The sequence below is a fragment of the Numida meleagris genome, chromosome 3 (assembly GCF_002078875.1).
Source record: "Numida meleagris isolate 19003 breed g44 Domestic line chromosome 3, NumMel1.0, whole genome shotgun sequence".
NCBI lineage: Eukaryota > Metazoa > Chordata > Aves > Galliformes > Numididae > Numida > Numida meleagris.
Window position 1 is genome coordinate 78,051,837 of NC_034411.1, and position 21,703 is coordinate 78,073,539.

The 21,703-nt window shown below is 36.4% G+C and overlaps 1 protein-coding gene across 5 annotated transcripts in view; it reads right to left on the reverse strand.

Annotated features, from left to right (window-relative positions):
* The window catches only part of DOPEY1 (dopey family member 1), a 64,805-nt gene that overhangs the window by 8,090 nt on the left and 35,012 nt on the right, over positions 1–21,703 (reverse strand). For 4 of the 5 annotated variants that reach the window (XM_021391603.1, XM_021391604.1, XM_021391601.1 and 1 more), the window contains exons 16-33: positions 21,163–21,315; positions 17,817–17,917; positions 16,273–16,532; positions 13,591–15,598; positions 13,358–13,469; positions 12,545–12,727; positions 10,341–10,466; positions 9,228–9,362; positions 7,765–7,820; positions 7,167–7,271; positions 6,058–6,124; positions 4,312–4,456; positions 3,968–4,047; positions 3,318–3,427; positions 3,004–3,153; positions 2,568–2,629; positions 1,783–1,935; positions 433–569 (exon numbers count right to left, since the gene is read on the reverse strand). In XM_021391603.1, coding sequence (XP_021247278.1) covers positions 433–569; positions 1,783–1,935; positions 2,568–2,629; positions 3,004–3,153; positions 3,318–3,427; positions 3,968–4,047; positions 4,312–4,456; positions 6,058–6,124; positions 7,167–7,271; positions 7,765–7,820; positions 9,228–9,362; positions 10,341–10,466; positions 12,545–12,727; positions 13,358–13,469; positions 13,591–15,598; positions 16,273–16,532; positions 17,817–17,917; positions 21,163–21,315 — 4,143 coding nt within the window. The remainder of the gene's footprint in view (positions 1–432; positions 570–1,782; positions 1,936–2,567; positions 2,630–3,003; positions 3,154–3,317; positions 3,428–3,967; positions 4,048–4,311; positions 4,457–6,057; positions 6,125–7,166; positions 7,272–7,764; positions 7,821–9,227; positions 9,363–10,340; positions 10,467–12,544; positions 12,728–13,357; positions 13,470–13,590; positions 15,599–16,272; positions 16,533–17,816; positions 17,918–21,162; positions 21,316–21,703) is intronic. The other variant, XR_002436824.1, reaches the window with a different exon arrangement.

A 21,703-nucleotide genomic window follows, 5' to 3' on the forward strand; every position in this document is an offset into this window, starting at 1 on the left:
TTGGGAACAGGAAAGGAAGAGCTCTGAATGACCATTAACTGCCAAAACAGCATGGATTCTGACTCTCTTTAAGGGGTTCTCTCAGCCTTTTTGTTGGAGAAAAAGGACTGAATGACCACGAAAGTAGCTACAGGGACTAGGAATGGTGGAAAGGGTATGCGTACATAAGTAGAAATTGAAGTAGAAACCACAAAGGCAAATACAAATTTAAGTCAGGAGACACCTGAACAGCTTCAGTAACATAAGCCAACAGATGTTTTATTTGGTTGGAAAAAAAAGATGGACTACAAAAATAAGCTTTTTGATTGTGTCTAGTTTGTATGGTTACATGCACACTATCTAGAGAAGATTTTCTTAAAAAACATTGTGGATATGGGCTGCATCTCACACTTGCACCAGTCTTCCAAATAACGTGCACTAACTGCAACTCACCAGTTCAGTGATCATTGTAGGCCAAAGAGAAGTAAGGTGCTGCGGAGACATTCTTAAAAGCAATACTCTGAAAAACAGGAACACTTGGGAATGAAGGGTGGGCACCTGTGGCAAACGAAGACTTTCTACCAGCCTTTCTGAAACAAAAAGCCAAGAACGCTTCCTCAGTTCAGAATAATAGAGCAATTCCAACTAGTGTTTTCTTATTCCCTCATTTACTCTCACTTGTGTGGTTTTTCTTGTTTGTTTATATATTCTTTCAGTACTTCCTTATGTTGACAGAACAAAGCTGTAGCAAATAGCCACTTTCACCAAGCAAGAAACCTCAGAACGGCAGTGTATTTTTATTAAACTTCTCCTCACCGATGCAGTATTTCATCTGGGAGTTTTGCTCATTTTACACAGAGTTTCACTCCTTCCAAAAAGAGGACTTAACAGACTCCAAAAAATACAACCGCTCAAACAACTAAAATAAATATATATTACTGAAAAGGCTGCATCATCACAGTATATGAAATATTATGCAGGGATAACACACTATTTAACTATAAGCACCATTGTGCATTCAATATGGAGGTAATACTTAAATAAATTTTTCAGTCAAGCCAATATATGCATTTTGCAGTTCAGAGCAGTAAAACCATTTGTATCTTGAACATAATAAATCAGCTACCAACAGACTGGGAAAAAAAAAAAAACAAGAAACAAAACAAAAAACACAACTTCAAACAAATCCTGGAACAAATGAAAAGAGAAAGATGACGTAACTGACTTTCTGTATGGAGGAAGAGATCAAGGTGCGTGCTTTGTAGCACTAGTAGACAACATATCCAGAAGATGTCATAATTATTTGCATCATTTTAGAAGAAAACTCCATGAGACTCCATTCCCAATCATGTAAAAAGGTCATTTATAGAGATATTCTTCAGTGATAAACGGGACGTGTATACAGAACAGTAGAAAAAAGTACTACAGTCAAGAATTCAAAAACTTTTCAAGGTGAGCTTGAAGTATTTATCCCTAGTTGAACATTCAAGGTATAAGCACCTACTATGTCAAAAAGCACCTTTTGGGTGTCTGATGACATTGATCAAGGTATAAAATGACAAATGAATAAGTAATTTAGGTTAGTGAACTGGTAATGAAAGTCCATCCATGTGCTTTGTAATCATTTAAGACTAAAAGCGTTCTGAGGAAAATCTGTACTAATTTTTCTATTCAGCCATGGAACAGTATGCACAGATATTCCAGGGAACAAATTTACCCTTCTGTTGTCCTGTTATACAAATAATTCCTCAGGCAAAAATCAGATTCCAGAAGAACTCCATGAAGTGCTACATTTTTACTGACCTTGTATATCTGGAAGGTATTTCTGGTATTGGTCTATCTCACTACTAAAAATTGCAAAAGCCAATCTCTTCAGGAGCATAGCACGCTGTTCCAGCTCTGCATCTCTATTAGCAAACAGATTGAGAGAACTGCTCTGAGCCACAGCCACTCGTGCTGAAAGAGAAAACAAGTAACAGAGATTAACATTAGATTTCCCTTTTTGTTCTGCTTTAAGTAACAAATAACTCTTACATTCATTGCATTAGTGTAGCTCAAAAGCAGCCATTAAGAAGATGCACATTTTGTAATTTGCGTTCTTAACAACAGCGATTTCAAATGTATGTTGAAAGAAAACTCATATGTATACACAGTGCAGCTGGGTTTGGGGGCTTTTGAGAAGGAGCTAAGCCAGCTGTTTTTAAAGACAGTTTTCAGGTATAGATGCTCATAAGTTTTGAACATGCAGAACCAATTTTTCCTTAAGCAGAGTTAGTGCCATATCTAAAATAAAATCTGCTCTGCTTAATGAGCTTTGTCAAGCAGGCAAAATTCACAATGCTCCAGGATAGTCTTATACTCTCTCACTTCAAAAGATCTTACTTATGGATCACCAGAAGCAAATAATTGAAGTAAAGAAAGAAATACATTGGATAATTTGAACAAACTGGAATAAACATCAAACAAGTGCTTTCTTCAGAATACTTATTCCTCCTCCTCCCTACACCCCTCCCTTTATTTATTTATTTATTTATTTATTTATAAGTTTTCCTTGGAGAAAAGTCACTGCAACATCAATGAATACTTACTCATCAAATCTCGGAATGTGGTTTTGTCATGTGTCATCAAATTATCCATAATAGCTCTCCAGCTAAAAGTGAAAGATTGTACACAAATCAGAAAAGCACGAAATATTTACAGGAAGCTTTTCTTGTTCTTTTAACTAATACTGGCTCCAAGCTCTCTATAGTACCACTTAACGCTGCACAGTTTGATCTGAAACTATCTAAATGTTTATCTCTTTTTCTCACAGAAAATACTTTTTAAAAAAATCTTGAAATTGAAAAAAAGAAGATTTCTGCATAGGAATACACATTAGGTAAATGAGTTTCATAATTTAAGTAGTAATCTAAAACAGTACATCCCTCTGTATTTCTCTCAACACAGGGCTGCTGGAAATTTTTGGCCTGTGTATATAAAACTTGTAGCAACCCTTGATAGAAGCAGAAAAAGAAAGAGTCTTACTAGTTAACACAAGAAGCATCCATCTGGAAGAAGCTGGAATCCATGAAGAGATCAAATGCTTCCTTTTTCCAGGCTCTCCTTGTATACTGATACCCACTAAGACTGCTTAATAACTGAACACAGGCTCGATAGCTGGATGCATTGTGAGCACTAAACAAAATAAGTCAACATGAAAGAATTGTAAATTGTTGCTTTACAGAAAGTTTGATAGATGGATAATCCTTATCATGCCTGTTTGAACTGAAGCGTCAAACACTCATCAAATTTCAACTGGCTGTTGAGATCTACACATATTGAATAAATTGCAAACATACCTGTGATTACGGAGGTAGGGAACAACATAGTGCATAATATTTACAAGCAAAGGAATAACCCTCTCCTTTTCATCACTGTAGAAAACCATATCCAAGAGGTGAGCCAAAACCTGCAAGAGGTGAGGAAGTTATGTTATCACACGTTCCCAAACTACTTTTTATTTACTATACAGCAACTTATACTATAATGTCCTTCACTGATCATTCAAGTTTATGACAGAGCTGATCAAATTTCAAGTACTATACAAAATCCTAAGCATAAATGTCCCTTAAATTTTTAAAGCAAACAAACGTTAAAACACAGAGGCATCAGCTCTTGGACAAATCATTCTAGGAAACAACCAGGGAAAGAAAAATTCCAGGGACTAACTGTGATTATCATCAGTAAATAACAAAAAACCTATTAACACATGAAGTCTGCCACCACAACAGCTCCCTGTACTACACATCCGAAAAGCCATGCTCTACTTCACACCACTCTCACTGAATATTTATAACTGGCTTCCTAACAAAGTTTCATTTATTGTTACATGACAGGAACCAGTATCAATTCACATCAGTATTTCCCACCAAAGCTCATTCTCCAAGCTTTTCACAATAAAAAAAGATTATTATAAGACAGTATTTATTACACTTGAGGAGACGCTTACCTCAGAAAGTAAGGTCAATGCATGGACACTATAAACTGATGGAGTTATGCTTGAAGTTTCCATTGCTGGAGACAACATATCTAAATGAACATAACAGTAGTATGAAGTCCAAAATTATTTTTCTTAAGCCATTATTCACCTCGCAAGCATATTATAATGACATATGTTTTGAAGGCACACAGACTTTGCTAGATGTACTGTGTAAGGCAATAAAGTTTCAACAATACTGAAGTGTTTTTAATATATTCAGGTACGGTAGAGCTGTCCTCTTAGTTCATTTTGGTGTGATAATTAATATTTATTTAAAAGTTTTATTTAGGATAAAAAGATGAAAAGAAGACTACCTTCAACATCTGATTCTAAGTTATTTCCATCAACCATAATCTTGGGAGAAGGCTTGACCTCTAAGTTTCGTCTTAGCCAAGTAGTCTGTTCCAATGAAGAACCAGCAATGGCCCCAATAGCATCCACTATCTTGTGTGTTACATCCTGATAGAAAAAAAAATCAAGCTTTTAGGAACTTTGAGCAGAAGACTACATTGTTATCCTGACAGATGTTTCTGTAGAAAATCTCTAGGTAGAGAACTGCTTTAAAAATCACGTCTGTTCAATATTATCAGTGATGAAGAACATCACAGAAAATGAGATTATCTTCAACAGTACATGGTTATTATTCAGTTCAATAAGTAGAATATACTAGAGATTCACTTAAGAGTACAGAACTGATATATGAGATACTTCTAGTACATTCAAGAAAGTCAACAGAATAAAAATGCACGTTGAATACATCCTCCTGTGAGAAAGGTAGATTAGAGTGTTTTCTTAAAATCCCTTCCTACCACATGCACTGACTACTACTCTGAATATGCATCCGGCTTTGACAGCAACCTTCTCCTAATAAATGTGTGTCAAAACAAATAAGAAAGATACTGAAAGCTTTGATGTAAGCTTTGATTTACTGGCACTTTTAATATTTGGACAACAGTAGGAAGCTACATTCTGTCTACGAACAATTGCTTAACTCAGGATGGGCTCTGTATGTTTTCCAACAGGACACAATTACATCACCTTGTAACTGAACCATACGCATATCTAAGCAAACACTTTTGCTTGCTAACTAAGAATAATGCTGATTAGTAATTAGGTACTTGGGAACAAGCCAAAGCATAGTTTGAACATGAGCTTATAAATACATGCTGCTACATACATGTCAAAATTAATTTCAGTATTTTAATAATAACAGAGCCCCTACTGTGAAAGGGAGAAAATTCTTTTATGCCCCTTCCCCCATTAGAATTTTTCAAGCTATTGTTCTGGAGAAAAGAGTTCAGGAAACCGAGTAAAAAATATTTTAGGAACAAAAAATTATGACAAAATTAAAAGAACAGGCAAAGCCCTGCTTTAACTCAAGGCACTGCAGACTAAAAATGTAAAATAAGAACAAAAAACACACACAAAGAGAATAATACACTAACACTTAATTGAGGGAAAGAAATAGTAAATAAAACAGTGAAGAGCGCATTGCTTCAAGGTTAACAAGTTTAATAAAGGCTGTTCTATTACAAACATGTGTTTGACATTTGTCTTTCCTTCAGTCTGCATTCCAGCCTCACCACCCTTTGGCTAGCAATCACCTCTCTAACACGTCCCACCCTGTCTTTCCCTCTTCCCCCAGAGCCCCCCCCCTGCAACTCCCTCTTGCTTCCCAAACTGTTTCACCGGAAAACTGGCAGCACCTGGTTGCTGTCTCTACCTGAATAGGGGCGCTAATTAATTCTACAGAACAGTCAATTTTCAAAAGTAGTAATATCTTCAGGACATCTACTCCTCCATCAGACTTAGCCCAAAATTGAGCATCAGTCCTTGGGCTGAAAGTAAAGCACATAGGTCTAACCTTCTTCAGAAGCTACAATAAATAAAGCAGTCAAATAAAAAGCAAAGTTTATCTCTTACTTGTCTTAATAACTCCTTGAAGAGCAAATGTATAGGGAAATATCACTTGGGTAAAGCACTGTCATTCAAATAATTCTTCCAACTTCAGCATTTATTGATCAACAGTTTCAAAGAGTCAAACATAAGAAATTTCTTACCTGAAGATCTCTTTGGTCTTTCTTATTCTCCAGGCTTGGATTTTTCATAATAAACTCATTAAGAACACTGAAAGTAAATTGAAGTAGACATGGATTTTATAATAAGTTATTCAGTAATTTTGACACCCAGGGAAAATCTAAATAAATTTACATGCACTATACTTTCTTGCTAAGCCTTAACATCATTGCTACTTATCAATATTCCAGAAAACATCTTTGCAAGTTTCTTAAGTTACTGTTGGATCATACCATAACGTTTAACGCATATTTTACTAGAATACACACAAGTATCTTTAGAGACAATTTATGAGTGAAATTAAATTCCAGAATTTCATGGAAAAGGTGCATAGTTTGTTATACAAAAGAAAAAAACTAACAAAAAAAATGCCAAAAAAACACATATATCCAGCATTTTATTTTTAATGCTCCATGCACAGCTTCTCTGCTGGGAATGAGTCCTTTCTAGCAAGCTGCAGATCTCCATATACCTCAAAAATGTCATTATTATTAGTTATTTCCTAAATAAAATCAGAAATTTAAATCTACCGTAAAGAGCCTGAACGGTTCCAATACTCAGTAAAGTAATAAAGATCTTGGCTTATATGATTTATTTAATCTCTATATAACTATCCCTCAAAGCTGTTTTTATAGAAACAGAAATCCAATAATGGAGATTCATCTCCAGATCTTTTTTGCTCATTTTTGAGTGAAAATATTAACTCTTCAGTATGATTTCACACATTTACACTTAGCCTCTTCAGAAGCTTCTCTTCATGGAGAAGAGAATGCTCCAGGGAGATCTCATTATGGCCTTCCAGTATGTAAAGGGAGCTTATAAACAGGAAGGAGACAGACTTTAAATGGGCAGGCAGCGATAAGACAAGGGGGAACAGCTTTAAACTAAAAGAGGGGAGGTCTAGGTTAGATGTTAGGGTCTCTGGAGGCATTCAAGGCCAGACTGGATGAAGCTCTGGGCAGCCTGATCTGGTGGATGGCAGCCCAGCCCACAGCAGTAGGGTTGGAACTGAGTGGGATTTAAGGTCCCTTCTGACCTAATGATTCTATGATTCTATGATTCTTTAGAAACTGCAAACATCAAATGCACTTACCCAAGTATGAGGAACTGTCCTGGAGCTGGAAGACCAACCTGGATGGAATCCTTTAACAGAAGTAGCAGTGCTGCCCAGCTATCCACTAAGCTAGTCACTGGAATCCTAAAATAGACAACAACGTCAGCAATAAAAATAGCATCATCTTGCTCAGGTATTCCCCAGTTTCTTTTTACCTCACGATTCTCCTATCAGATAATGTTAGTCCACACTTGCACAGTATTTTTCTGGGATTGTTTCTTTTTTTTCCTGCTTAATATTAGGTAGCTACATTAAGAAAAAGAGCAAGGCAGAAGAACAATATAATCAAAATACACTCTGAAAAAGTCAAGGATGGGAGTGGAACCAATGAATTATAGCACAATTAACATCAGCTCTCCTTACGCTGCAGGGAGATTTCCTGCAGGATTTTTAGACATGGGAAGAAAGGTGATATAGAACTAAGAAACTCACAAAATCCCCCCCCTTCTTTTTTTCACAATACCTACAATTCGAAATGATTTACATTACACATGCAATTTATCTTCCTAGGGGTTATAAAATATCTAGATTGTCCACCTATTTCTGTCATCAAGACACATTTAACTTTTTGTCTTACCTTTGAGTATAAGCATAGAAAAACTGCAACATGCATACTTCCAGTGAAAGATGTTTCTGGGAAAAAAGATATGAAAACTATCAGAAGAACTAACTGACTTTTTCCTCACTTGCTACAGCACAAATGAAAACACTATGTTATTACAACGTCTGAAGATGCAACTTAATGAATTAATAGGGTTTTATGAATATCTATTGAAGCATCTCTTTATAAAATTTTTCTTCTCTTGTTTCTTGCTCTTTTCCTCACTTCCCTCAACCTGACACTAGGGTATGCATTCATTTCCTTAGAATTCCTCTGGATGGAAAAGACCTTCAAGATCATCAAGTCCAACCACAACCTAACCATACTACCCTAACTCTAACAACCCACCACTAAATCATGTCCCTGTGCGCCACATCCAGATGGTTTTTAAACACATTCAGGGATGGTGACTCAACCACCTGCCTGGGGAACCTATTCCAATGCCTAACAACCTTTACAGAAAAGAAGTTTTTCCTGATATCCAACCTAAACCTCCCCTGGTGCAACTTGAGGCCATTTCCCCTTGTGCTGTCTCCAGTGAGAAGACACCAACCCTGCTCTTGCTGCAATCACCTTTCAGGTATTTGAAGAGAGTAATAAGGGCTCCCCTCAGCCTCCTCCTCCCCAGACTAAACAGACCCAGTTCCTTCAGTCTCTCTTTGTGCCAAGCCAGGATTTTGTGCATCCACATAGTCAGCAGGAAAACCAAAAGCTGGCCAGGCTTTTTGGAGGTTAGTTTTAGAGCAGATCGTTTCTCTTATCTAGTTCACCACTAGATCAACACTGCTTGGGTAACCAAATGTTTAGCAAGAGAGGATTTGAGAGGAAGAGAAGTAGAATGCCAGAAGACAGACTTCTTAACCCTCCTTCGGACACTCTGTAATAGTTTTACATCCTTCTTATATTTTTAACTTGGATGCTAATTATAAAATAGCATACAAATGAATCGTCATTAAAATTATTTTAGCATGGTTTTAAGAATGAAATTATTAAAATATTGTTATTAGATATGTGAAAATAGAGTAAATGAGGAAAGATATTTGGTCTTTCCTGTTACAAAAAGGTTATAATGGATATAAATTTGACAATTGTCTTAAATTTTAAAATCTCATTTCTTTAACATCCTAAACCCCATGCACTGTATAAAGAAGGCAGTTCAAGAAATAAAGTAACCTTCAAGTAAGTAACCTATTCCTACAAAACACTTAGTAAGAAGCAATAAACAGGACTCTAGAGTTGCTCAAAAAACGGTATTGACTTAAGCAGATTATGACTTCCCTCCAAAAGTTCATCCATCTACAAGGTATTCAAAGTTCCTGTACTTACTGGGAGAATAGTTACTTGCTCAGTGCTGTTCATGAAGTATATATATCATCAGTGTCCTAAGTTCTGGTAAGACGACATTAAATAAATAAATAGCACTTCCTCAGTTTCCATACCTTGTCCTTTGCTATGGCTGGAGGCTGTTTCAAAACTTCTTTCACTGTTTGTATAACAGTCTCAGTCCTCATAACACTGATAGAACGAACCAGCTCGACCAGCAGAAGCTGTTCTTCACCTGCTGTAGGTATAACCTGGAAGAATCAGATACGTTGCATTATCATCACAAAGCCTATACTAAAATTAAGACAATTTGCCTCATGGGCTTGCTTCTTAAGTAACCGGAATGAGACCAACTACGAAAGACGAGAAACGAGATCCAAATCCGAAATGCGTCACAGAGCAGTTATGTTTTTACTGACTATGAAGCATCTTAGAAAGCTGTCTTTACTATTCATGATGCTTTTAAGAAAGCTCTAAAGGAGTACATTTCTAGGAAGTGAAGAACAATATTCCAACAATTTAAGAGTCAGAGTAAAAATAGCTATACTTGATATGTTCGAGACAACTTTGCAGAAGTATCGTGCCCTGGCTAGAAACAACAAGTCTAAATCTCCTACAAAGTTATCACCAAACAGAGTACTATCTTAAAAACATGCACTTGAGAGGTTGAGGGTGTTGAGGCAAAGAATGTAAATTCTGCTGCAGCATCTGAGAGAATTACATAAATAAAGCCTGAAATATAACACATATGCAGAGGCGTCATAATTGTGGCTTCAAAAGCAAAAAGGCAGCAAATACTCTATTTGTGCAAATCTAGACAAATAAAAAGGATAGTGATTAAACACTGACATCTGACTGTGAAGACAGTGAATTATAAATAATTCAACAAAATCATGCTTTTGACAGGCTGTGGCAAATAGGATATACAAACAAAAAACCTCGTCTATTTATGAAGGTACTCGGTGTGCATTCACACAGCTAAGTCTGTGCACAAATTGTTACTTTCTTGCTCTGCTACAGTGCAGCTTTGCTGGCACACACAGTTTTGGAGTCTAGAAAGGTACAGGAAAAAAAACCACAAGGTTTTAAACTGATAACTCCCTGAAGGTACAGATGCTAGTTAAAAATATTTTCCATTTCACTGGAATGCTCAAATCTTAGCCCTTATGTTCCTAAATCACTTAAAGCTACCACTGCTATTTAAAGGGACTGTGTTAGCATTAACATACCTTTGTTCTGGAAGCATTTTTATTTTGTCTCCTTTCATTCCATACAAATGCAATGGCAGCCATGAAGTGAACACCATGATTCATTGAAATTGGACCCAACAGCTCAAGAATCTGTTGCCTCAAATTCTGAAACACAGAATAACATGAACATTTAGATAAGCACTCCTGCATTATGTATAGAACAGCTAGCTATAAAGCCAGACTTGGATGGTAGCTAACGCTAATTTTTTTGTAAAAATGAAAGGGGATTCATAAAGCTCTGCTTTACATGTGGTATTCTTCAATCATTTTACTAATGACTAAGATGAGGGAAGAGAAAATACACTTTTTAAATTTGCAAATGATAATGAAGAGGGAAGAGACTGAAAGGAAGACACAGAAATCAAAATGATCGGACAAATCGGAAAAGTGTCCTGAAAAAAGTAGACTACAGTAACAAACTTGAGCTTTGCATGCAAAGGTAGGGGAAAAATAACTAATTATTCAGGATGAAAAAGTATTTAGATAGCAGCGCTGCATAAAAATAAAATTTTTGGATTATAGTGGATCACAAAGTCACTGTGACAACTTTGCAAGGAAAGGGGAAAAAAAGCATTCATAAACAGCAGCACTTCATGACAGACATGAAATATTTACCCTGAAAGAAGATACCATGTACCATGTCCAGTTTTGGACACCTTACTTCAAGAAATGTACACAAGCTGAGAGAACTCAAACTATAAAAAACAAGAAAGATTAGTGATACAGAAAGTGACCTATAAGAGGAAGAAATGGGTATGTATAATCAGGAGATGAACGTAAGTGGAGGCATAATTATCAAATGTGTATGAGAATTATGAAGAAGAAAGAAAACGTTTGCATCTACAAATAGGGATGGACTTTATGGCAAGTGAGATAAAAATTAAGTAGTAGGAAAAAAATTATATAAAAAAGAACATGTTACTCTAGGAGACTGAAATATTCACTGTTTAAACTCTTAACAACAAGCGTGTGTCATCGTTCTTTATGCAAGTTTGGGTCAGGAAAAAGAGCACTCTTTTTCTTAAGCTACCTTCTCATCCTGTCCTTCATCCATATATATATTTTTTTTTATGACAGGAAGATTTCAGAGAAAAATGCACTTCATCTGTTCATGAAAGTCATTTCTAGTCTGGTCAGATATATTCAAGCAGAAATGGTATAAGCCTGCAGTAATCTGCTATACAGGATCCTAGAACTTGACTATGCACTTGCCATGAGTGTGGTTGCCAGGCTTAAAAAGGATTTCTTCCTGCACAGCACATGTTGGGTGTTCTTTTGAATACTGAGGATTTGGGCAAAATAAAGAAAATCTGAGATTTACGGAAAAGTTAATGTTGAACCAGAATACAAAAGCTTTTCTTATTTTCACAGAAGCAGTGTACAACATATGCCATCCAGAAGTATAGACTCTTTCTTTCATTGACTAGGAAGCCCTGCTGGAAGCCCAAACAGGACCACGGATAATTTCTGTGGAAAGACATGTAGTCTTAGACAACGGGTTATGACTCCTTCAGCCTGAACGACAAAAGGTTTAAAGGGATGTTAAGCAGAATCATCAAAAACAGTACTTGGTGGATTTGGATTAACTGTGAGGAAAAAATTTTTAAACATTCCAGATTTAAACAACAATCTCCTGTTTAAGAACATGCAGTATTAGAAGTCTGGAGTGCTTCCAATATGAGGCCTAGGCAGCATTCTCAGTACAGTCCTACTCGATCCCTTCTCAAATTGCCTTCTTTATGATTGCTGGCTTACTGCTTGCTAGGCTATTTCCCCATGCATAGTAACATCACTGTATGGGCACTGAATGGACAAAGGAACTAGATCAAAAATGTCCAAGTTCAAGGTGTTTTAAGACGAGAGTTCTCTTTTATTAAGGTTTTAGATGAATATGTTACATCTCTTGAGGCATAAAAGGGTGGCTTAAATGGTGCAAGTACTATTCAGGATGGATATAATTTTCTTTGCAAAAAAAACAGGGTAGATGCATTGTTGTCAGCTGGTAACATTTAAGTTTAAAAGTAGATTCAATACCCATTTATGAAAGCCTTGTTTTTCAGGAGGATAAGTAAATAAGGACAAACGTATTCAAAGCCAGTTTACATTTAAGAGATCCAACTGGATTTACTTTGTATTCAGGTATTCAGGAACAATTTAAATGATATTATCCCTGATATTCTGACCTTTGTTGACCCAAGATTAATAGTGGTAACGGATGCAGCAGCAGCAGCAGCAGTTTTCTCTGAAGAGTCTGCAAGGTGAAGAATGTTCCACAGCAAAGTCACAGAAGACATGATCATATGCAGGATAGACAGAATCCCATTGCGTGCTTCAATCAAGTGCTTCTGATCTACATTAACCAAAAGCTGTTGGATTTCAGGAGGGAAAGAGGAGGAAGAGTATTAAATATCTACATAAACAACATTAGTAAAATAGCATAAATTGAGACAATGTACAAGAAAGCTCTATACCTTGACTCTTTCAAAACACTGTTTCAATACTTTGTACAGTATGTACAGGTTGAGTCTATCAAATAATCAATTACAGAATCTTTTGATTCTCAGTCACCCAGTATGGAATGTATTCTGAACACGTGGCATCTCATGACTACAGCAATCAATTTTGTATAATGTCAAAATCTTTGCAAAACAATTATTTCAGAATTTGAGGTTTGCACAGACGAACACTTTTCAGTTATTTTTAAACAAACAGAAGGCAATTAAGAACAAAAAGAAAACAAAAAATGAAAAACAAGATAGCAGAAACCGGAGGACAAAAGTTTTCTTGTAGAATGTGGGTCAAATTTGTCAGAGACTATGTTCATAATATGAGATCAAAAATATTGCTTGACTAAAAGTGAAAAACTGTGAATATAAGAAAAAAGATAATATTTTGGTACACTGCATGATGAATACAGTCCAGTCAGAAAGTGGCAGACAGACACCACCCTGGAAATACACTGCATAGGAACCTCTCAGATGACCAAGTAACTTTACCTGATGATACTGCGTTGATGGGTCTAGGAGGCAGTAATGAATTATTGTTGTAATTCCTTCCAATAAGGTAAGAATCATATCTGGAGGAGTGACTGATGCCATCCAAATAGGCCTACAACAGATTATATATATATATATATATTTTTTTTTTTTAAATGCATTTATCTGTAGGCAAAGTAATTCAAGACAATCAAATACATTTTACCAGATTATACGCCTCTACATACACATACCTATTATCAGATAATCCTGTTTCATATTTATATTGTTGAATTAAATTTTCCAAGTTCCTGCAGAGCTGAAGAGTCACAGAAACAACCACCCTCTGAAGAACTTTTCCCATGTAAGGCAAAGTGGAAGTGATAAGGCCAATCCACTGAGGATGCATTTTACAGGCACAGTGTTGATGTAAAGCTCTTATCACTGCACAGAGAAACATGCCTTGGCAGGTTATTGGCTGGGAATGTAAATACTGAAGAGAAGTCATTGGCTGCTGGGGACCAATGTGCTCCAAGTCTGTTATGACAAAGTCAAAACCTGTTTCATTTTCCTCAGGCACAGTCATTACTTTATGTTCCAGCACAATCAGCCGTTGAAGTACCTTTAAAAGCTGTGACTGTAGAGTACTGCCATTGTCAAATTCATCTTCAGAAAAGTTTATAAGGCTGTCTTCAGAAAAACCTTCCTCTACAGCCACTATGTTTTTTCCAGCCGTCTTTTCACTGTGCCATTTCTGCGCACTAAAGATAGAGGAGAGCAGACAATGCAGGATCACTTTCTGAACCTTGCACTTGGATAACATGTCCGAAATGAAACTAGGAAAGCCCTTTGCAGAGCTTTCTATAACTTTTGCCAATTCAGCAAAGAGAAGTGTCAAAATTTCTATGCTCATCATTTGCATATTACGGTTTCCTATTAGATCTTGTGAGGTTACTTTAACATGAGTAGGGTAGTGGCTCCGCATATAATATAAACACAAGGAGATAAGAATTTCGATGTACATGGAACTCCGAAAGTTATGGTTAGAATCAACCGGGATGTGACTGTAGAAATCCTTGCCCATAACAGATATCCGATGCCTGGCTAGAAGATTCTGGAGCAGTGACAGCTGAGGAGTGTATGCATTGTTGACACTGGTAGTGGAGATAGCACTTACAAAAGCTGAAGGATTTGTTTTCAGAATTGCTTTAATTGCAGAAAAAGCATACAAAGTTCTTGAAGAGTCATACAGCTGAAGATAAAGCAGCACATGTTGATATAGTGGATGGATATTAAAGTTGGGAGATTTTCGCATCCCTGGGGAACCTACATCACTTTCGATTTCTGAAATTTCTCCTTCCCCACAACTGTACCAGTTTTCTAAATCAAGACCATCACTGAAGAACACATTTGTTTGTTTAAGCTTTTCTGTTTGTGCTTTCTTCTTCTCTTCATCTTTCTTTTTGGCTATTTTCACCTTTGGTTTTGCACCTGGTTGCTTACCAGCCTCTTTAACAATTGTTTCCTTCTCTGACATTTTTTCTGGTAGTTTTCCTTTGAAGCTGAACTGAATACTACTGTGGCTTCGCTTTCTGGACTTGGATTCTGTGGAAGCAAGAGTGATATCAGAGAGGGATTGCTGGCTTGCTGTAATACAGGGTGAAGAGTTATTTCTTGAAATTTCATCTCTTAAGCTCTCAAGTCCAGTCTCAGTTGATGCCGACAATAACTGGGAGCTGTCATTACTAAGCAGACTACTTTGGCTACTTTGAATATTTTGTTCTTCACTTCTAGTCACCTCTTCAGGATTATCTAAAGGACTGAATTTACATGAAGTATCCTCAGAGTGCAGACTGTATTTAACTGGCTCATTCTCCTCTCCAAGACTGCTTACAACTTTGCATATAAGATCAGTAACCACTTGCTGCACAATTTCATCAGGTGAATCTTCTCTTAGAGTCTGAGAGCTATCTTGAGCACTCAGGCTTTCCGTTTCCACCTCATAACTGATGTTGTCTCCAGTAGATGACTGAGAACAGCCTGAGTCAGAACTCTGCAGTATTTCAACCTGATTGTCAGGAAGGTCAAAATCAGACACAACCATTGGAATGGTCTCACTGCTGGTACTTAACAAGGAAAGTCTGTCGCTCAGAGGGTTGACAGTCAGGCTGAAGTTCTCCATTTCATCTATAGCGAGTTGTTTTTCATTGCCTTCTTTAGGTATAAGAAGTTGTCCTTGGCTTACAGGCACATGAGTAAATGCTTGAAGAGAAACAAACAATAAATTACATGCACAATATTTTGTAATTCAGAATAGAACTTAAAATTTAGAATTTAAACTATTATCAAGACTTTCAATTTTAAAAAGGCATGGTAAATAGATCTTTTTCACTTGAAAACTGAAAAACATTAATAAGAAAGCAATTCATCCACATAGTCAAAGCAAGATTATTTTATACTAGACCTTAGTAAAACAACATAATTCCCTCAGGAAAAATAACAGTCCTACCTGTGCTTTAATTTAAAAAAATTATATTGCTAAAAATATACAATAAACAGAAAGATCTTTAAACTGAATCAGTATGTTTTCAGTCAGCTCCACATTAGTGGTTCTAATTCACAAAAGCATTTCACTTCTTTGCAAAGCTTCACGTCAAATGGTTAAGTTCTACTGAAGTCCATAGGACATAAAACATAGTTTTCATTAAAATACGAGCATTTTGCCTTAATTTGTGAGCAATTAAACTTCAAGGGTACTTTGGACACGTAGATTTGAATTTAAAAAAAACATGCGTAAATGCACACATAAGCAGCGGTCATTCTAGCACTTTATTTTGCTAATTATGCTAAACAAAATCTGTATTTTAAACATTTTATGTAAATAGCAAATTAAACAATTATTTAATGAACTTCGTAGAGTTTTCTTTCGTACATACCATCAGCACAGCTAAACTTCTGCATAAAGCGTTTTTCATTTTCTTCTTCAGGGTGATAGGGAGACTTAGTCCAGTGACATTCAGCCTGTACTCGCTGAACAGAAACTCGTTGAGTTTTTGGATGAAGAAGCAGTAGGAGCAAAGGCTCAAGGACCCTTGCAATGTCATGTCTTTGAAGTACTTGATTTAACCAGGCCTGTCCCACTGACCATGTAGAACCATCCAAGCTGTTAAGGCTGTCCAGCATGATAAACAGAGATCTAGAACAGGAAGAAGAACGAACCTCACGTATTCTGTACTACCTAGTATAATCTTGTTTGAACCTGATATATAACAAATCTCTATGCAACAGAACATATTCCAGTATATTTTCCATATACAACACTATTTTCTTTGGAACTCAAACTCCACAATCCTAGGTTTTGCATTTTAGTCTAGCCTATTTAAGAAATTGCCTGGAAAAGCTAGTAATAAAGTTAGTTAACATAGCTCTTGTAGTAACAGTAGTATAGTCAAGAAGTATTTGTTCAGCACTGAGCGTAGCAAGGTTTGGTTGCCTATAAATAGCACAAAACGATAAAATGCTGATTTACATAGTTGTATGGAAAAGAAGACAATTTATTTTTAAGGAATTTAAATTTTTAATTTAAGACAATTTATTATCATGGAACTTTTCTTCAAGAACTGGGAGAAGTGTATTTGGCATCTCAGTTCTTCCTACCATCATTATTTTCTTCTTTTTATACTTTTAGATTTTAGCATCCTTTACTAAACTGGGTAAAAATAATATATATTTTTATATATAGGACTTTGAATTTTACCAGCTGTTCCACATCGTCCAGTGATACAAGTTCAAAAGCTCTTAGAGGTAAGTACAGAATTTATCACCACTTCTGCAGTGAGTGACAGAACCAAGGCAAAGAGATAACCCTTTTAATCTGCTTCCTACAGCTAAGCATACACTAGAAAAATCAAATACGGACTTTCCCACATTTATGCTAACTGAGAAAGATGAGTCCGGTTCAAAGTCCAGATCATTCAGTTCTTTCTAAGGTAGCCTGACCTCAGAATGCAAAAGGGAGATCCCTCACTGTTTGTGTAAGTGGCACTTTACACAAAACACAGGTTAAACAAAGTAACTTTTATATCTTAGTGCTAACTTGCAATTGTTCTTTAGTTTGCATGTTTCTTTCTGTTATCATATAATTCATTTCTGTGTGGACTTCTCTTCCCTTTTTTTTTTTTCCAAACCAAATCACAGTAAGAACTTAGATATTATGTTCAATATACAAATAGTGAACTATGCTGAGAATCAATGCATTACATGACCATTCCTGTCCTACTCTATAGCTAACAGAAAATCTTAACAGCGTACATAATCATCACCATGAAAAGCAGTTTGCTTAACTAATTTGTTTACCTCCTTTCTGGCTCTTAGTTACATTGTATTTCCTAAATTCTAAACATTACTTGCTGCCAGTATGACTTAGTTAAAACAGTTTTGCCTCAAAACTTTTAACTGGATCACACTTGCCATCACTAACCTGTCAAAGGTACGGCCAAAGGAGGATGACTTGTTAATATGAAGGTCACGAGTGAGATGCCATAGGACTGCGAACTTTGCATGTGCTTCCATTCTGACTTTCTGTGAATTAAATTATAAGTTAGATCTATCATAATATAGCAACCTCTGATAACAACTGGAGAAAAGGGGTATACAGCAATGTAAAATATATCAAGTAGGTATTTTTAACAACTTTATACATTCAAATCCTGTTTTCTTACAGTAAAAGCAATAATAGAGAACAAATCTTTGTTAACAACTTCAGCAACATTAACAATTGCCCACTCTCTTCATCTTGACCTTGTCTGCCTCAGTTTCCAGGTATTTAGAACATTTTCAAGCCATACTTAATGTATTAACTTGAATACTCATCTTATTCTCATGAGTTACATATGCCTCTGCTTTCAGTTAGTTTATCTATACCAAAGCTCTAGTGGAGATGAAGAGTGAGCAGGAAGAAACATGCAAGCTTTCAAACAGGAAAAGCCAAGGATACAGAAGCAGAGTGGCAGACAGAAAAAAAGTACTTACAGATAGTTAACCAGCTGGTAGTGTCTGGAATCATGAGATTAAACACAGTAACCAGGGAAACAAGGGAATGAAAATAGGTTGGCAAGGGAGACGTAAGAATTCCCTCGCTGTATACAATATAGATAGAGTTTATCAGTAAGATACCAATTTTCACACTGGAACTTATAGGTTTGTTTTTGACAAAGAAAACATGATTACTGCAGCAGATGACTCCCCATGACTGAACAAGCAAAGTATAAAAATCAGGATAGCTATACTAAAGAAAAGTCATACAAAATTACTTTCAAATACAATCACAGCTCAAACTAAGCTACCAAAATACAGGGTGACAAGATGCTTACTGAGATTTTCACTTCTTTCTTTTTAACTTACAAAAATGAGACCAAATCACAAACTGTGATAAAAGTGATAATCTGGCATACTTCCATACTTATTTTACAACATGCAGCTTAAGAAGCTTTGCAAAAACTAACAAGTGCTGCCACTATAACGCAAATTTTAAGTAAAAGCCACAAAAAATAAAAATTACAAGATGTACAAGATGCATTGCATCAGATGTGTACTAAAAAAAAAACAACAACAAACCAGGACTTTGGAAAGAAAAGCATTTATTTAGAAAAAAAAAAAACGTGATTTCCAGAAAAAAAAGCTGCTGCAAAATCTACATTTGCACAAAACTATTTGCTAACACCCACTGAATAAAGAGAAAATTCCACTTTTTAAACACATACAGATGACTCCATGCAAGTCCTTGCAATCCATGCTGGTACGATGTAAGAAGTTACTCTCTTCACTTTAATTTTAGCAAAAATGACTGAATGTCCCATCCACAGTCACAGCTGGTCGCAGGCCATTAAAATACTTGAAACTATAACTCACTAGTAGTTTTGTCAATATGCCAAACTGTGAACTGCAGTGATTAACAAAAACTGGCTCATAACTGCTTTTGTTGACCTGGTTACTTTGGTAGAAAGGCAGAAAGGCAACTTCTGCTAAATGACACAGCCAGGAAATTTCAGTGCATGTAAGCAGGTAGTACCCTATCATTCATTCTGCTGGGGCTGTGAACGCAGTTCACTTATTTAAGACTGTAAAGCACTACAAAGGCCTCAACTCCAATGAGAAACTGACAGCCTCTATCTCAAATAACTTTCTAGAGAAAAGAGGATCTCCTCGTGACAAACAGAACACTTGTTAACCACAGTAAAAGCTAACTGCTTAATATAGTGGGCAGTAAAACATAACTTCTGATAATGGACAAGATCTACATATAGCTTAACACTGAAAAGCCCCGCTTGCCTAGCATAAAAAAAAGAAGAGATTTCAAGAACAACCAGAAACCAAACGTTTGTCATAGAGGCAAAGAAGCAGCATTCTTTCCACAAAGAGGTTCTGCTCAAATTGTACTCCATGGCTGTTTGCAGGAGGCAGTGATGGAAAATAAAGACCTTCAAGGAAAAAGTAGCTTTAGCAGCGTACTGAAGAAAGGTGTACAGGTGTACAGGCGTACAGACAACCCAGTTCCATGATTAGGCAAGCACCATAATTCCCATGGACAGATGCAAAAAAACAAAACAAAACAACAAACAAACAAACCCTAGCAATTACTGTTACAGCAGTTCAGCTAGCCTGTAGAACAGGCAAATGTGAACACTTAGCACTCAAGTCTTTCAGTGACATAACTACAAAAGAGAGGGGCCATAAGAGATCAAAGAATAACTGTAGACTCCTCACTGAGGATATCTAGTTACTGTAATCTTCTCACTTCCTAAAAAGGGAAAGGAATCTCACAGGAATGCGAACAATTAATGAAGAGAAACATCAGAAGATGAAGCTCAAACACACAGCACAGCTTTTGGGATCGGCAAGTAAAATACAAGCCACTCTTTTCTCTGATATTTACACTTATTCTTACAGAAAGAAAGAACCATAATCAGATAATGCATGAATGGCCAGAAAGACAAGAAAAGAACCTTCTTGCTGCCAAAAAAAGAGAAAGGATATATGGCAGAAGCGATGTAAGGCAGAAGCAAAATAATACCATCAGACGCAGCAGATTCACAGTTTCTCTCTGAAAGGGAAAGAACTGAAAGCAAATCTCATGCTTTACATGGAAGACAGTGGCAAACAGAAAGGCAGTTAAGGAGGGCACCTTGACCCAGAGACAAGGATCCACACATTGCTGTCTTAAGAGAGAAGAAATCAAAGCCCCCCTGTGAGAAAAGTGACAGAGGCAAAGCGGTTACAAAAAAAAACCTTTTTCCCCTTTCTCTCTTTCTCCACATTCTGTGGAGGTAAAGAAGGAGAAAAGCACAGATGCTACTTTAGACAAGATGCAAGAGTTAGGTGAAATAGAAAAGAGTACATCAGAAGTCAGAAAAAAAGGTAGTAAGGATACAGCAAAATGAAGGGAGCTTAAAAGAAAAGAAGCTGCTCAGGGAAAGAGGAGCGGTCAGGAGATCTACCATTAAGAACACTTTTTATAGGTTTGTGAAACACCACGATATCATGAAAACAGGAATCAAATACAGAGATTAGGTTAAAATCTCTTGCAGGTGAGAATATAGGAAAGAAGGTGATGGTGTCAGGGTGGAAGAATCTGATATTCCGCACACAAGTGAAAGATAAGAATACTTTTAACATTTGAAACAAACTTACCAACACAATGCAACATTTTTTAAACACCGAAGTTATTTACATCTTCCACTGAGGTGCCAAGTCCTTTTTTGAAATACATTTTGCTAGTATTAAACATACACTTAAGTCACCTTTCAGTAACCACACGAACAACTTACCTTGTCTCTATGAGTCAGCTGTTGACTAATAACATCTTCACAAATGCTAGAAGATGGAACAAGGTTGTGCAACTGGTAGAAGAGCTCCACACTCTTCTGATGATGCTGAGGAGTTCCATCACCCAACTGGTCCCACAGAGTTAAAGCTATATGCTTCGGACATGAAATCAGAAGTTGCAAAAGGAAGCAAATGAGAGCAAGAAGAGCAAATCAGTACTGTGCCTTGTTTTGTTCTGAACTACGCTGAGCTCTATGCAATGATGGGAGACATATCTGATATGACAAAGCATATGACAAAGAAACAATATATAAAACTGTTCTTCTGTTTGAATTGTATGGACATATGCAGCTGTTTGAAACACTGCAATAGCTAACCACACAAAGAAATCCTGTTAGGAGTCAGAACTCACAGGCATCTCCAGAAATAAATTTCCACTTGAATATAATTAACTACATAATATACCCTGCTCCTGATTACCTTTTCTAAATTACAAATGTAAATCACAAATGCAAAGTGTGGTTTATCAGTCTTAAATCATGC